Genomic DNA, 15938 nt, shown 5'->3' on the forward strand with positions numbered 1-15938 from the left:
CCCTCATTCGAGCAGTCCGAGTTCCTCTCCTTGACGCGTTGTTCTCGCTTTCCTTACTCCAGATACCAGCATCAACAATGTGTCAATCACAACTGCACGATTTCCTGCATGGCCTGCCCAAGTGCGAGCATCATGTCCACCTCGAAGGCTGCGTCACACCCGAATTGATTTTCCGGCTAGCAGAGAGAAACAACATACAACTACCTGACCCAGCAATCCACCCAGCCTACGCCTCAGTCGAAACTCTCAGAGCCCGCTACGGTGAGTTCAGTTCGCTGGACGACTTCCTCCACTTCTACTTTCATGGCATGTCCGTGTTGCACCACGAGTCCGACTTCGCCGACCTCGCCTGGGCCTATTTCCAGAAAGCACACGCGGACGGCGTCCACCACGCCGAGGTCTTCTTCGACCCGCAGGTCCACCAGGCCCGCGGCATCGACTACGAGACCGTCGTCTCCGGCTTCACAGCCGGGTGCCAGCGAGCAGAAAGGGAACTAGGCCTGTCGACCCGGTTGATTCTCTGCTTTGTGCGTCATTTGCCGGTCGACTCTGCGACCAAGCTGTATGAGCTGGCGCTTGCTAGCAACCATTTCGAGAGTGGGGTTGTGCATGGTCTCGGCTGGTCATCGTCTGAGGTTGGGCCGCCGAAGGACATGTTCCGTGAGATTTACGCTTCCGCGTCTGATATGGGTATCCGCTTGACGGCGCATGCCGGCGAGGAGGGCGATCCGACGTATATCAGTACCGCGTTGGAGCTTGGGGCCCAGCGTATCGACCATGGAATTCGGCTGGTTGAGGATCCGGAGCTGATGGCGAGGGTGGCTCGCGAAGGAATCATGTTGACCGTCTGTCCGTTGTCGAACGTGCGACTTCGGTGCGTTCAGTCGGTGGACCAAGTGCCCATTCGGAAGTTTCTGGATGCCGGTGTCAAATTCTCGATCAATAGTGATGATCCGGCTTACTTTGGAGGCTATATTCTCGACAACTACTGCGCTGTTCAGGAGGCGTTTCAGCTTTCCATCCGGGAGTGGAGGGTCATTGCTGAAAATAGTGTCAATGAGAGCTGGATTGATGAAGCGAGGAAAGCCGAGCTACTCAAGCGCATTGATGAGCATGTACAGAAGCATACTGTCGTTGCTTGATGCTGTATGAACCGTGTTGATATTGAGATGCATGAGTGTGCAGATGTGTATATGAGCAGCGTATTAGATGAATCTTTGACCAGTTTATATCAATTGATACAGTAAAATGTGAGGTTTTCATGCTATACTGAGCCAGGCCTAAGACAATCAAAATAATGAGTCTATCCGATGGAACGTCTACTAGATGTTGATTAACCACGCCCTCTCGCTGTCACCTGATGTCATCGATTCCTATCTTAGTAGCAAACAATGATCCGCTAAGTATAAGTGACTGGGCAATATCATCAGCAGCAGCCATCTACCACTCTCGCTACATAACTGCTCACAACAGTAGCAGATGAGCTTGAAAGCAGCCGATTTGGCCAGACAAGCAGCCTGCAAGACGCTCTTCCAGTCTGTCCGCTCTCTCCCACCTCTACTCCTCATCTCAAGATCCCCGCTTTCTACAGCTTGTTATATAACCACTCTCCCTACAACCAAAACAACAGCCAGACCCCCATTTTGTTCCTATAAGAGAACAATGTCTACGGCAATCCCCGACCGCTACAAGCTCATCTTCTTCGTGCCACACTCGCACCTCGAACAGTGCAAGGAGGCCATCTTTGCTACAGGAGCCGGTACCTTCCCCGGGGGCAAGTACAGCAAGTGCGCGTTCCAGATGCCCGGGCAAGGACAGTTTCTGCCTGCTGGGGATGCGAATCCTGCCATCGGATCGGTTGGACAGTTGGAGACTGTCGAGGAAATGAAGGTGGAGATTATGTGTCTGGGACGATCGGTCATGCTGCAGGCGGTCGAGGCGTTGAAGAAGGCGCATCCCTATGAGGAGGTGGCATATGAGGTCTATAAGATGGAGAATGTTTGAATTGCTCGTTGGATTGATGCGTCTGGGGCCTGTAATTGCTGCAGTTATGATTCATGATAGCGTTTGTACCTGTTTAATAGTTGAATTTTGCATGGAGAATCCATCATTGGCGAGCAGTTCGTGTTGAAGGTCGCGTTATGAGCGCTCCTCAAGATTTTGAAGACATCCAGATAATATCTATCTCATCTTCGAGAACAATTCATCGTCAATTGCGCAGTTGATGTTGCGCTCAATCCTCAAGTCGTTCAGTGGAGTAATCTCTTAGCGCTGATTGGCTGATCGCAACACCCGCAAAACGCCTCGTCGACTCCATTGAATTCATCTGCAACTCCGGCCATCATCGCAACAGCCTCAATCCGTCCTCCCCTCTTTCGATCCCCCTCTTTATTCCTCTCCTTCGCCAGCAATGGCTTCCAAGTTCTTCCCCGCTATCCCGCGGGTTGGCCGCCAATTGTTCCACCAGATTCCCAAGTCCCAATGCAGACCGTTCTCGGCTGGCCCGCAACGTTACAGCGATACACTTGCCGTGGTACGTATGAAGACTATCAGCTATTGCGGCATATTCGGATTTCCTTCGTCGTGGGAATGTACAAATGACAGTGGCTGACTGGTACTGTTCGGAGTTCTAGCATCGCAACAAGCCTCACAACAACCCCTCTATCCCTTTCAAGTTCTCCGAGCAGAATATGAAACTCGTCGATGAGATCCTCAAGCGCTACCCTCCCCAGTACAAGAAGGGTGCCGTTATGCCCCTCTTGGATTTGGGCCAGCGCCAGCACGGCTATACCAGCATTAGCGTCATGAACGAGGTCGCACGTATCCTTGAGATGCCCCCAATGCGCGTTTACGAAGTCGCTACCTTCTACACCATGTACAACCGCGAGCCGGTTGGAAAGTACTTTGTTCAGCTTTGCACCACGGTATGAATACCGTCATCGGTTCATCAAGAGGGAATTGGTACCTTGGGACGGCTGCGCTAACGCAAACGGTTGATTAGACACCCTGCCAGCTCGGTGGCTGCGGTAGCACCAAGATCCTCGAAGCTATCCAGGAGCACCTGGGCATCACTGCCGGACACACAACAGAAGATGGTCTTTTCACTTTCATCGAGGTCGAGTGCCTGGGTGCCTGTGTCAATGCCCCCATGGTCCAGATCAACGACGACTACTACGAAGATCTCACGCCCGAGTCGATCAAGACCCTTCTCACAGCCCTGAAGGAGTCCGCCACAGCCGCCGAGAGCGGCAAGGAAGTCAAGGTGCCCGCGCCGGGACCTCTGAGCGGAAGACAGACCTGCGAGAACAGTGCCGGGCTCACGAACCTGCAAAATCCTGTGTGGGACCCCGAGACCATGATGCGGAAGGACGGTGCCTTGGATCAGCAGGCTTAATCATGTTCCGTATTATAATCCCTCGGTTTACCAATTCAAAGTTTTCTATTGCAGCTTGATTTCCTTTTCCTTTCCAGTGGATCTTCGCAGTCTCGTCCAGGAGAGAGATGTGAGGCGTCTTGACACTGCATGATTTCTAGATATCTGCCATGTACAGTACGTTAGTCTGAAGTTCCTTTGCTTGGCGGTAGACACAGATAATGGATCATCATCTACCATAGATGTTTGCTGAACAATCGCAACGGAGCTCCGTTTTCTAGTCCTGTTCGTCCAAATTCCTGATTACTCTCCATTTAAAGAGGGTCCAGTAAGCACTCGATACGCTAGCGAATATCGATCATCTGAGCCTACTGGAGTGACGAGGACTGTGGTATGACCAGGTTACCTTAGTATGTTTGTGTTTGGCCAGTGTTCACACAGAATATCTCTACTGTAGTAAACCCTCTCTCATTTCTCTCTACCTTACCACCTTAACCAACCGACCCCTACTACATAGTAGGGGTCGGTCCTTCCTTAAAATTCGGACAATCATAATATCACATTGGGGTTTGAGAACTGTCTAATCCTACATTTGTCTCATCACTGACATGACGCTTAATCATACAAAAAATAAGGGCCATCAAGCAGCACCAGGCACACAAACTCCGCGGAGTCGTTCTCACAAAAAGTTATCCACAACCAAGGCCGGTCCCTGGCAGCTTAACGCTTCTCCAGCAAGACATTCATCAGCGTTTACCAAAACAGCCTGACCATTTCGCTCGACCATGATCTTCCTACGTCGCTCCTGAAAAATGTTGACGTCAATTGTTCTCTTCATGAGCAGATGGTAGACGTGGACGCGTCTCGTCTGACCGTAGCGAAGGGCACGACCAATTGCCTGTGTCATCGAGGAATCATAGTCGTACTGCGTCTCTGCGAGCATAGGCGAGAGGAAGATGACGTGATTTGTGCACTGCAGGTTTCTGTCAAGAATATTAGATGAGAAAGAAGGGAACGAAAGAGCCAGGGGAAGGTCACTCACAATCCAGCAGCCGTCTCGCTACCCAGATTCAGTATCACGACCTTTTCGTTACCCTTCTTAAATTCTTCAATCTTCTTGGTGTCGCGCGCGGTTATCACTGTGTGAGTGATTTTTGCCAAATCAAATGCTTTGGAAGCGACCTCAATGAGTTCAGGGAACTGGATGAAAAGGATTGCTCGTTCCTGGTTGGGAATTCCTGTGACAATCTCGACCAACTTGTCCATTTTMCTTCCTCCATATTGAGTGCTCCGGTCCCCTTCGAAACCAAGTGAGGCAGCACTGATCACGTTGAACCTTGTACCTGAGCCACGGCAGTTGTCGACGATGCATTCTTCAACCCGAACAGTCTTCAAAGCGCAGTCCTTACACAGTGCATGACCGCAGGATCCAACGACGTTTAAGTCACTGCGCGACTGTACTTCTTCCCTGCAGCAGTCACATCCATGTGCTTCCTGATTAGTTTGCAACATCCGCACGGTTCTGAGAAACCTCAGAGCTCTTTCACGCAGAACCCACTCCGACATGATGTTCCGCAAGATGGACGTAACCTCATCCATACAGAGCTCGAAATCATCAAATTTCGTCGGCTTGATCGGAAGTCCGCTGCATTGGTCTTTCTTAACCTCAGCGCGCTTTGTCTTTTTTGCCTGGCGTTTCTGTGCTCCTTTGCCGGCCACGCGTTTTGCTTTCTTCGGGGCACCCTGCAGTTGCTTGTCCACTTCTGCCATCTTGTCGCTCTCAACGCTCCCTGTATCTCTCTGCGAGACGGCCATCCCAGATTCGGCTTCCTCTGGACTGTTCTCTTCTTCCGGGCTGCCTGCTTTCTTTGGGCTGGATCCATTCTCGGCGAAGAAAAGCTTCCAGTCGTCGGGATGCGATGCGCACATAGCAGACTTGAAAAGCAGAAAAGCTTCAGTAGTCACTGCCTCGTCACCATATTGATGCATGAGGATACCCTCGGCAAATTTGTGAAATTTCTCATATTCCAGATCCCATCCGAAATAGAGCCAGGCGGCCAATTTCATCTTACTCGAAAATTCGGCTCGAAGATTAACCAGTTGCTCCTCCCGTGTTGCAATCAAAGAACTGCAGGTGACGGCTTCTGGTCTCCCCTCCTCCCAGCGCCCTTTCAGTGTCAATGAGCAACAGCGCTTGAGCAGAGCTTCTTCTGGTGACATACTGCTGCTGATGATTTCGTCCAGTCGTTCATTCTGATCATTTTTGAATCGCCCGCGCCTGCTTCGACGCAGCTGCTTGTTGTGCGTCATTAGCTGCTTGTACAGCTCGAGGTAGATTGCACACTCAGCTGGGGACTGATCAATCAGGATAAGGTGCTCCGAACAAGGGATCTCGTCAATATCGGCAATATTTCGGCGTGCAAACTGATTTAAAAACCTTTGAGCGAGCTCACGGCGGTTGCGATGCCATGCCTCGCTGTGCGGAGCCCGCCAGGACTGAAAAACTTCTGCGTCTGAGCGGTTTTTGCGCAGAACCTTCAGACGATGGTTCTGGTACGAAGTATTCTCGTCATCGACTCCCAAATGGATTCCCAAGAAGGGCGCGATGGTTTTGACATCGGCAAAATCGTTCAACGGTGGTGTACCTGAGAGAACCCACTTTGAACGAGCTCGCAGGGCCAGAAGGGGCGCAAGTCGCTCATTACCGGCATAGGTGAATTCATCGATGACGATACGGTGGAACAGGAATGCGTGCAGGAGAGGAGTCTTGACCGTGTACCACTGTTGGTTTCTTTTATTTCTGATGATGTTGAATTCTTTCCGGTCGTCCCACGTCTTTTTTGCCTTTTCAGTGGTTGACTGGTCACGTTTTCTCTTTCGACTCGTGCCGTCTTTGCTGGATCCTGCGTTCGTTTGAGTATTGCTCTCCGTCGAAGACTCTTCGTATGCAGTATCGTCCTCGGAGTAGAACCCGTCAGGCGTATGCGTGGCGTCCACTCTTGCGGCTTCGGACTGGAGCTCAATGAAATGCTCTACATTGGCTCGCACAGATTCAGGATCTCCGTCGCCATCGCCATCCGACTCGTCTGCGCTAGACAAGTCAGCGTACTGCATGCCACAATCCGGCTTGGTCTCATTCTTCTCATGTGCTGCCGCATACTGCTTCCCTCTAAGCCGCTTTGACGGGGTATAGGTGCGGTTTCCATGAGTGGCCTTGACAGTTTGACGCTTCTTGCGCAGAGATTCCAGGAATTCACGGGGTCCTTGATCCATCAGAATTTGGACTTGTTCTCTGAGGGATTTCTGTGCCTCATCAAACCAAGCATCGAAGTGCCGCCCTGCGCTTTCGGGAACTCGTGGCATGCCCGTGAATCTTTGCATTCTCTCGTAATACGACTGGTGGTTGAGAACAGACCAAGGGACCAATATAATATCAGCACGAAGAATATCGCTGATCGTCCTTTTTGAAAATTCTGTTCCAGAAGGGAACACCAGGACCTCATACTTTTTGCCAACGAATTTTGTGATTTCCAACTGCCATTGCTGAAGCACGATTTGGGGCACGAGAACGAGAGTCGCTTTAGTGGGAATGAAGCCCGCTATGGCCTTTGGTATGGTATCATGGCCCCTGCTATGCTGCACGTCAATGAGCCCCAATGTGATCGCCGTCTTGCCGTACCCTACATCGTCCGCTAAGACACCTCCGCGGACGGTTCTCTTGACCATGACCTTGCCTTCTGCACGCCACATCATGGATGGAAGAATTGCCTCTTCAACCTCCTCCTCGACGAAGGGAGCAATATCGTCCTTTTCTTGTTCTAACATCCATGTCAATGACCGCAATTGCTCTGGTCTCAGTGCTTTCCGAAAATTTGGCGGTTGGCTGTGAGGCTGATCATTTCTGTTGCTCAGCAAATTGAATTTAGGAATCGGGAATTTTCGTTCATCATGCGCGTTTGAAACAAGACGCCAGTAAAACGAGGGATTGTTTAATCCGGAGCTTCCCAGTTTTGCATGGGCTTTATGCAACAGGGTTTGCACGTTCAGGGTGACAAGGAATTGGCCAACGTTGTCTTCATCAACGCGGCGAAATATCAAGAACGGCGATGGCTTCGCTTTTACCTGACGCTCATACAGAGCTGCATCCCTTGGGTCTTCGTATGCTTTGATCACGCCTTTTATATCCCGACCCCACAGTATTCTCGGCTTTGGAGGAGTGCACACAGAGCAGATGGAGCCGGTTTCATCGCCTAGTGAAACATACGTGGTAATTGGGTTCCAATCCTGAAAGTCAGACAACTCCGAAGACTTCTGAAGCAACCAAGCAAAATCTCGCAGCAAAGATGTCGATTCTGTTGGATTGGTTACTTGCCATGGCCCTTTACGCCATAGGGAATCAATGGCATCAGCTGGTGCGGAGAGGGATAGCAGGGGGATGTTTGCATCGTGGCAGCCAGCATTTGCCATGAAGACAGTTGTCCCTGGCCGCAGGCCAGAACAAGTGATCGTGAAATCTGGGGCGTATACCTGCAGCCTCATCGTCTGAACCTGGACCCATTTGCGGTAATATGCGTTGACATTTCTCCGAGAATCGCTTACTTTGGAAGAGCGCCATTTGTGTGATAATTCGGCAATCGTGATTCGGGACTCATAGCCGGGATTACGCTGATGCTCCAAAGCGAATACAAAAGAGTCGTTCTTCGGCTCTCCCAGCTTCGTGGGGTCAAGGAACAAATACACTTCAGGGTCTGCATCGGTGGCCTCTTTCTTGTGCAGGCATCCATTTGCGGTGCCACAGTCAGGCAGAAGTTGATAGGTTCCACGGATATCGACTTCGAGATGCCGACAATCGTAGCTGGAGCCTTGAACCTCCAGACGATTCCACCGGCTGGCATTAACAAACTCCCTCTTTTGCAGACCACAACGTGCCTCGTAAGTCGGGACCTGACTGCCAGTGCCTGAGATAGTCAATGTAAACTTTGAACTCAGTGGGGCGCACACCTCCCAGATGCCTCTGAGTGTGACTGGATCCGGCCTCATGCGCGCGATGGGCTTCGATAGGATCTCACGGTGAAGGGATAGGGCAGGCTCCGAATCGGGTGGCTTCGCAAAAAGCAACCACTCAAGTGCGGAGGCACTGATGATGAGTTTCAAAACGGAGCACTTTCCTTCATAGACAGCAGTCCAAACTTCACTGCGTCGTACATCCAAAAAACGGAGCTCATCGCCAACAGTTCTGATAACGGCATCCAAGTATTTCTCCCAAACATGATCGGGGTTTCCAGGTAGGCTTCTATCGAAAGAACGATAACTTTCGCGATCCAATCCAGACATGATCAATCTAGCGGGCAGTATGCTCTTGAACCTTCTGATGAAATCAGCGGGCTGACTGCGAATCAAACCGGACCACCGTTCGTATGCATGAGATGGATTACCGGCGCAGTCAGAGCAGGCAGTATGCGCACACAAGGTGCACTTCAAGATGTCTTGCTTTACACCAGACTGCCTCTCGCATAAGCAGTACCTTGCGCTGCTTGCGGCTTGCATTTGAAGATCTGGGATTTTGATTGGGCCGACTTGGTTGAGCTGCAAGACCCGCGGCATCGTAAGAAGATTTTCACAGAAGCCGATTCTCCTGTGCTTGGGAATACGATTACTGGGAGTAGATGGCTGCTCGCCTGGCGGCAGCACTGTATGTCCCACGATAAGGGCGGAGAGCACTGCGGCACCGACGACAGTTGAGCTCATGGCATTCCCGGCGAGATCCTGCAGATCCCGCGGTGATTCCCTGGTGAGCAACAGTCTGTCCAAGGGCAGACCCTGCAACGCCAGAKCCTCAAGCCCACATAGGGGCCCGCCTCTTGTGGTGATATATGGGATACCTGAGGGTGTGATGCAGCCGACAATGCCAAACGCGCGACTATCAACCTCTCGTTCAACGCCTTGGGAAAGCTCAATGCATCTCCTGTGACATACATTAGCCGGGTTGCTTGTTTCTTCAAGGGAAGGGACCACCTTACTCTTTGAAGTTCATATCATATCCTTCAACCAGCTTCCGCAAGAAGTTGACATCAATGGTATCCCAGATTCGTTCGGGCAAGTATCTGAACCACGTCTGCCAGGCAAAGTCCAGCATCTGGCATGCACCGCTATCTTGAGACTTGCTTATGGGTCGTTCAAACCCAAGTTCCTGGGTCAGACGGTAGTTCTGATGACGAGCTTGGTACTTTGTCCAGTCGATGGTGGCTCTTACTGTCGTGGACGTGACCCGAATTGACATGTCTTTCTCGATTTGTTCGAGCCTTGGATCGTCCGCGTCCAATAGGAACATACCTGCTGGGGAACTCGCAGGACGTTTGAAATCGTCGAAAACATTTGGCCAATCCATCACGCTCTGTTCAGAAAGGCCGTGCTTGCCCAAGAGGTTTCGGTCGATACAGAGCATGTATCCCCGTTCTCGGGTCTGTGGCAGATAATATGCCTTAGTATCGACACTATTGTGGACAGCGACATAATTTATCTCGTTCCAATGCTCTGCAATTTTTTCCCACGGCGCAGTTTTGACATTCTCCAGCACCACAATCCGCGGACGGTAGGCTACGGCATAGCGAATGATACCCCAGAAGGTGCCTCCAGACTCGCCCTGTTCATCAAGGGTCTTTCTCTTATTATTCAAGCCAGAGAAGTCAACACATGAGAATCCCGCGATCACCAGATCAGGATTCTTGGGAATTTTCTCGAGAGAGCCATATGCCGTTTGTCTAATGGGTGATCAGCACACTCAGTCAAGCTTGAAGGACGAAGCATCTACTTACGCGAACCGGTCCTTCAGCTGTTTTACATCTCGGAAGAGAAAACGGGGATGGAAATTACGCTCAATGTATGCCTGTTTGAAGGGCACAATCTCAGCGCTAAACAGATGACGAAACTCGAAGTTCTTTCCAGAATTGTTCCTGAGGACTGTGTCGACTGTCAGTCTGCAATATCGAGAAGCTGGAAAGGTTATCGCTTACCGTTCTGCACCATTTCCAAAGCAAGCAGAGGACTCTCAGTTCCCGAGCACATGGTGACAACACGCAAAGGCTTCGAGCCCAAGTGAGACAAGACGTCGTCGAAGTTGAGCTCCAGCGCTCTCTTAGTCATGTGCTCGTAGATGTCTTCCAGCTTATACAAAGGAGGAAGGTGAGAAGCAAGTCGAGTCTTTGCTGACATTGTTCCGGAATATGGCTGCGACCTCACTACCTCAGGGATGTCAGGATCAAGTCCCTCTGGAGGGGCAGGGGCCGGGCCCGCCTGTCTGGGACGACGAGGCATGTCTGCTTTAGAGCAATTGACGTGTTTCTGAAAGGTATTTTTCCTTTAAATGAACTTTGAGTATAGGTACAATGGGGGATAGTAGACAAGAGTGATAGGGCACGTGGATGTCACGTGGGTTCATATGGGTGTTGGGGATAGAAAGTGAGGCGGTGAGAGGAATGAGGGAAAAGGAGAAAAAGGAGAGGAGGTGGTGCAGTTTGTTTACGTGTGTGGGATCAGAGGGTGAAAGGGTTGTGAATGGTAGAGTGAATGATGCGCTGGGGTGAACGTCTGTCGCTATGTCAACTGAACGACTCGCCAACTTCTAATGGTCCTGTATGTAACGACAACTCTCTGCCCTTGGCGTTGTGCACACTATTTCTCTGCTCAATAGGTGATATTCGTGATGGAGAATGTATTATTGTACTACAAACTTCGGAAAGACACCGCCAGATACAGGGCTCCCAGAAACAACTAAAAAGAAGTATATTCAACGCCTCCTTTCCCGTCTGCAATACCCTAGTGCATCCTATCCAAGTATCAAAAAAACCGGAAACTAGTCCAAGCCGCTCGAAGAGCACTTGGCACTGGAGCCATCTTTTAAGGTATCAACTGCCTCAGAGTCAGCGTCACCGGCGACCCCCGCCTGAAGCGAAGCCATCAGCGGATCCATCAGCCGACCATCCCGGATTGCTTCGTAGATGATGGATATCCAAGACCCGACAGACTTCTTAGAACGACCACCAAGCGTGTCACTCTGCGCCGTGGGATGCTCGACGAACCCCTGGTGGAACGGCACGCCAAGCTGGCGCCGGACCGTCTGGTAAAGGATCTTCGAGCCCGTTCCGAGCATTTCCTCCGTTTGCTGGTAGCTGAAGAACGCGTGCGCAGTATCCTGGTAGATCTCGTTGAGGAGGGCACTGGCGCGGGATTTCCAGGTCTCCAGGTCGGAGAAGGTCGGGGCTTGGCTTGTACTTGTACCTTTACCTGTACCCGTGCTCGAAGCAAATGTTCGACACAGGATGGGGAGGGCGGTTGTGACGACTTCTTCGACGCGGTCGGTAACGTTGAGGCGGGTTGTGGTCGGCCAGGATTTCTGGATATGTGCTGATAGGGCTTCGTTGAGGGTTGCGAGGTCGGGGTCGGAGAGGTGTTTGGAGAACAGGTGGGAGGTGAGCGTGTGGAGCTGTGGTGTTACGCGCTGCAGGAAGGTGAGGTGGAGGACGCGCAGGTCTAGAGCCTGGCAGCCGATGTAGAGGCTGCAGGCGCACATGAGGGAGACGATTTCCACGGCTTGCATTGTGTATCGGCTCGACACGAAGGCCATGGAGTTGACGGACTGGTTGTGCATCTCGGCTGTCTGGACGTGGGAGCTGACCGGGTTGGCGAGGTAGGCTAGCTCCGCCATGTAGGAGGCCATGCTGATGTCGACGCCTTTCATGGTGAAGGAGAGGCTGGGGTCGTCGGCGACGAGGTTGGTGGGCAGCCCGTTGTTGAGGCTTGGGTCGATGAGCTCGGTGGCCTGGGCGAAGAGGAGCCGGCCGAACATCTGGAGACAGGTCCGGGTCTTTTCCATGGCGGACGTGATGGAGACTGCTTGGAAATTGCCGCCGTAGAAGATGTCGTCGGACTGCGCGTCCACTAAGGGGTTGTCACAGGAGGAATTGAGCTCGACGGTGACTTGCCGGTGGGCGAGAAGGAGATCTTCAAGCTGTGGGCCTATCCACTGTGGCACGGTGCGAAGGGCGTAGCGATCCTGTATCAGGCCTGGACGGTTACGGTCTTTCAGATTCCGCTCCAGGTTCTGTGCGAGCTGCGAGCCCTGCAAAAAGGCCATTACGTTTCTCGCGCATTCAATTTGCCCGTCGTGAGGGCGGATGGCGGAGATGAACGGGTGGAAGCTTTCTGCGTTGCCCATGAGGGCTTCCACGGTCATAGCCGATAGTGCCTGGACTAGGACAGCGAGCTGATGCGCTTCATACATGGCCAGGCTGGCCAATGCAGCAGATGCCGAAGTACCATTGACGAGGCCGAGGCCCTCCTTTGGCCCCAGTGTCTGTGCCTCGAGCCCCGTGGACAGCAAAGCATCGCGCGAGTTCATGATGCGGGTAGTATCTGAATCCTGAACTTGCACATATACATCCGGGCTACCTTCGATGGCTCCCGCGATGTAGGAAAGCGGCATCAGGTCACCTGAAGCCGAGATAGAGCCTCTCAGAGGTACGACAGGCGTGATGTGATTCTCGATCAGCCGCAGCAATGACTCGATCACAGGCAATGAAACGGCAGAATGGCCCCGAGCGTTTGAATTGCATCGAACCAGCATTGTGCCTCGCACCCACGAGGCTGGCATAGCGTGCGATTCAAGCGACCGCTGCTGAAACTCTAAGCCCTTGTCTGATCTAACTAGGACGCCTGCTTGAAGAAGTTGGAGCAGTCCAGACTGCAGTGCAACGACTCGGTCGGTTCTCGAGTCGGCGCTTCCACCAAACCCTGTATTGACACCTGTGGAATTTTGTTAACATCCTACATCGGTCAATGCTGGCCAACAAGGCATAATACCGTATACGCAGTAACCCTTGTCCAGATGGTCCATCAAAACTCGAACACTCGCTTCGATGCTGCCTCGGACAACAGGGTCCACGGTCATCCTAGGTATGCACCCATGGCTGCGGCGTCAGGTCTGTCAGTCTCACGTCGCAGCTATTAGGAATGTGACAGACTATACGTACTGTGCCACGGCTACCACGGCCGCTATATCAAGGCTTGTACCATTTACCTCGACATCCTGGCGTTCCAGCAGTTGTTGCAGCCTCTGCCAGGTAAGACAGGCCGTCTCAAGATGGGCATTGAGATAAGGAGTTCTCATTTTCGATTTTTTCAAGCTCAATAATGCATCGGCATTTGCAGTTGATATCTCAATATGCACCTTCTACGGAGTATGGAGTAATGATTTTTGAAAAATCAAATCAAGTCTCCTATATATCCCTCGATGTGACCTGGAATTCGGAAACCAGTACGGAGTAGAGCCCTCTCCTCACCAGCAATATGGAAAGCAAATGTCTCAGCTATTCGCCTTCCAGGAAGGACCAAGATCGCCGCATTGAATAATGGGGCAGATGATCGACCTGCAAAAGTACCATTGATGCTGTGACTGAGGGCGTTCAGGGGGGAGGGTGGTTGGTGGCATTGGCGTGTTTGCTTCTTCTTCTGTGCCATCCCGCATTCCTCAGCTGTGGATGCTTGGGAGGTCGCACAACATGGTTGGTCGAGCGCTGAGGGTTATTGATTTAGAATCAAGGTTGGTTTCGATCTATCGATGATCAACAAGCGTCTCGGGATAATGCAAGGCTCGAGAGCTCGTGGGGACGAACCTTGATTCGTGCACTGCAGGTAATTATACCCCCGTAATCTCGCATGCTACATCCCCAGTGGCTCGAACGAATCGTGCTCCGGCCGTGCAGTATGCTTCGATCCGATCATGGGATCAAGTGAGATAGATAGGTGGCAAGGTGCGACGGAAGCCAGATCGGTGAGAGATTCGGACAGGGATCGCAGTGGAGAGAATTTGAATTGAAACTTACTGGGGGGTGGGAGCGTGCAGACGCTATTGACCTTAAAGTTGAGCGTAAGCGTCTGGCGAATCAGAAGGACATGAATAATGAAGCTGGAAGTGTGATATCATTCCTAGCCTGTGATCTGTGAGAATAGTGCGGAAGTCTGTTACCAACAGCACTCGCATCGTCGCCTGATTTTGTTTCTGTCGGCCAGAGAATCTAGGCAGCATCCATTACATCCAAGATACGTTTGGTCAGCAACATAGACAAACATTTCAGTTCGTGAGATGGTATCTGCTACAAGTAACCTCTGCTAGGTATACATTCGCTCTGAAGATATGCAAGTGAATCACAATAGACCATAAATGAACCATGTGCGCCATTCCCTTCCCAGTTGACAAGATGGTAAAAAAACAGTTAAAAGAAAAATGGCGATAAATGACCAAAATTATCCGCAATAAGAAAGTACACCTGTGGGAGGCGCTACCTCATGGCTCCTTGCATCAACTGCTGACGCAAAAGCATGATCTGGTTCCGCTCCATTGGTGGCAAAGCATCAATGGCCGACTGTGGCATACTGAGCACTTGCTGTAGAAGTTCTTCTTGCGATGGAACCTGTTGCTGGGGTGCCGCTTGTGCCGCAGGTTGAGGGGCAAAAGGTGTATTGACCATTGGTGGAGTGGAGATCTGACCAGGTACGGCTGAGAAGGGCTGGAACGCCTGTGCCGCAGGGGGAGCCGAAGGAGCGGTCGCAGCGGTGGGTTGTGTCGCTTGCTCCACCACTGCTCCCAAAGTGCTGTAGTCGACGAGATTCATGAGCAACAGTGCCTGGAAAATGGCATACGCCAGCTGCGGGGCTTGTCGCAGGAGCTCCGTCGCGCGGGCCGGATCAGTCATTGCCAAAGACTTCATTTGTGAAAGAACGTCGAGGAGCTGGTTCGGGGGTAAGGACGAAAGTGTCTGAGAGATAGCGTTTGGACAATCCAAGTGAGGCGGCACCTCGACACCGGGGGGAAGAGGAGGGAGAGGCGCAGATGGCTGCTGACCGGGTTGAACATCCTGACTGGGCAATTGAGATGTCTGAGAGTAGTCAGGAGGCACCGAATCCTTCTCGTTATTGTGAGGCCAGTCCACGCGGATCTTCCTGCCCATGATCTCGTAGTCGTTCAGGTTTCGGACCGCAGAGGCGGCGGCGTCTGCATCGGCGAAGTCTGCGAAGCCATAACCCTTTGGTTTCCCCGTCTCAGGGTTCATCATAAGACGGAATTTGGTGACTGTGCCGGCGGAGCTGAGGATGTCTTTGACCTGTTCCTCTGTAAGGTCTGAAATCGACTCGTTAGCAAGACTGGACAGGAGTGCAATGGGGCCGAACAGAGGCGAATGGAAGTGCGCATACTATAAGGGATATTTCCCAGGAAAACACTCTTCCCAGTCCTCTCTGGAGCCATCTTGTTGCGTTTACCGATGTCGAACGAGCTCTATTTCTGAAGGCAAGCTGTGGACCTAAGCGCGTGAGTTGAGTTAATGCTAGGATTTGGAGGGCTGGGCGAGTAATGGTAGAAGAGAAATGTAAATTAAATACAGATATAGTGCAGGATGTTCTAGAACAGTAACAATTTTAACAGATCAAAGCCCAAGATCTGTGTTGATGAAAGAAGTATTGCAACAATGAAGAAAAGCCGCGAGCAGGACCAAACGCTTGTCTTGTTTGA

At 51.7% G+C, this 15938-nt stretch overlaps 6 protein-coding genes across 6 annotated transcripts; 3 read left to right on the forward strand and 3 right to left on the reverse strand.

The window, feature by feature from the left end:
• Positions 1 to 77: 77 nt before the first annotated feature.
• aah1 (adenosine deaminase) lies at positions 78 to 1142 on the forward strand (the record flags this gene model as incomplete). The annotated part of the gene is made up of 1 exon (XM_043266038.1): positions 78 to 1142. One exon carries the CDS (start codon positions 78 to 80, stop codon positions 1140 to 1142), a length of 1065 nt encoding a protein of 354 aa, XP_043121973.1.
• A 520-nt stretch (positions 1143 to 1662) lies between these two features.
• Aspvir_000908 (uncharacterized protein) lies at positions 1663 to 2004 on the forward strand (the record flags this gene model as incomplete). The annotated part of the gene is made up of 1 exon (XM_043266039.1): positions 1663 to 2004. The coding sequence occupies one exon, from the start codon at positions 1663 to 1665 to the stop codon at positions 2002 to 2004; it is 342 nt and encodes a 113-aa protein (XP_043121974.1).
• A 406-nt stretch (positions 2005 to 2410) lies between these two features.
• On the forward strand, positions 2411 to 3394 carry Aspvir_000909 (complex I 24 kDa subunit family protein; the record flags this gene model as incomplete). The annotated part of the gene is made up of 3 exons (XM_043266040.1): positions 2411 to 2533; positions 2634 to 2924; positions 3002 to 3394. The coding sequence occupies 3 exons, from the start codon at positions 2411 to 2413 to the stop codon at positions 3392 to 3394; spliced, it is 807 nt and encodes a 268-aa protein (XP_043121975.1).
• A 658-nt stretch (positions 3395 to 4052) lies between these two features.
• Positions 4053 to 10687, reverse strand: Aspvir_000910 (putative SNF2 family helicase; the record flags this gene model as incomplete). Its single annotated transcript, XM_043266041.1, has 5 exons — positions 4053 to 4356; positions 4416 to 9338; positions 9394 to 10134; positions 10189 to 10333; positions 10387 to 10687. 5 exons carry the CDS (start codon positions 10685 to 10687, stop codon positions 4053 to 4055), a joined length of 6414 nt encoding a protein of 2137 aa, XP_043121976.1.
• A 538-nt stretch (positions 10688 to 11225) lies between these two features.
• Aspvir_000911 (aromatic amino acid ammonia-lyase) lies at positions 11226 to 13538 on the reverse strand (the record flags this gene model as incomplete). The annotated part of the gene is made up of 3 exons (XM_043266042.1): positions 11226 to 13174; positions 13232 to 13338; positions 13402 to 13538. 3 exons carry the CDS (start codon positions 13536 to 13538, stop codon positions 11226 to 11228), a joined length of 2193 nt encoding a protein of 730 aa, XP_043121977.1.
• A 1171-nt stretch (positions 13539 to 14709) lies between these two features.
• Aspvir_000912 (putative polyadenylation factor subunit CstF64) lies at positions 14710 to 15674 on the reverse strand (the record flags this gene model as incomplete). Its single annotated transcript, XM_043266043.1, has 2 exons — positions 14710 to 15548; positions 15623 to 15674. The coding sequence occupies 2 exons, from the start codon at positions 15672 to 15674 to the stop codon at positions 14710 to 14712; spliced, it is 891 nt and encodes a 296-aa protein (XP_043121978.1).
• Between the last annotated feature and the right edge of the window lie 264 nt (positions 15675 to 15938).

This window comes from Aspergillus viridinutans (genome assembly GCF_018404265.1).
Source record: "Aspergillus viridinutans IFM 47045 DNA, scaffold_1, whole genome shotgun sequence".
In the NCBI taxonomy this organism is placed as follows: Eukaryota; Fungi; Ascomycota; class Eurotiomycetes; order Eurotiales; family Aspergillaceae; genus Aspergillus; species Aspergillus viridinutans.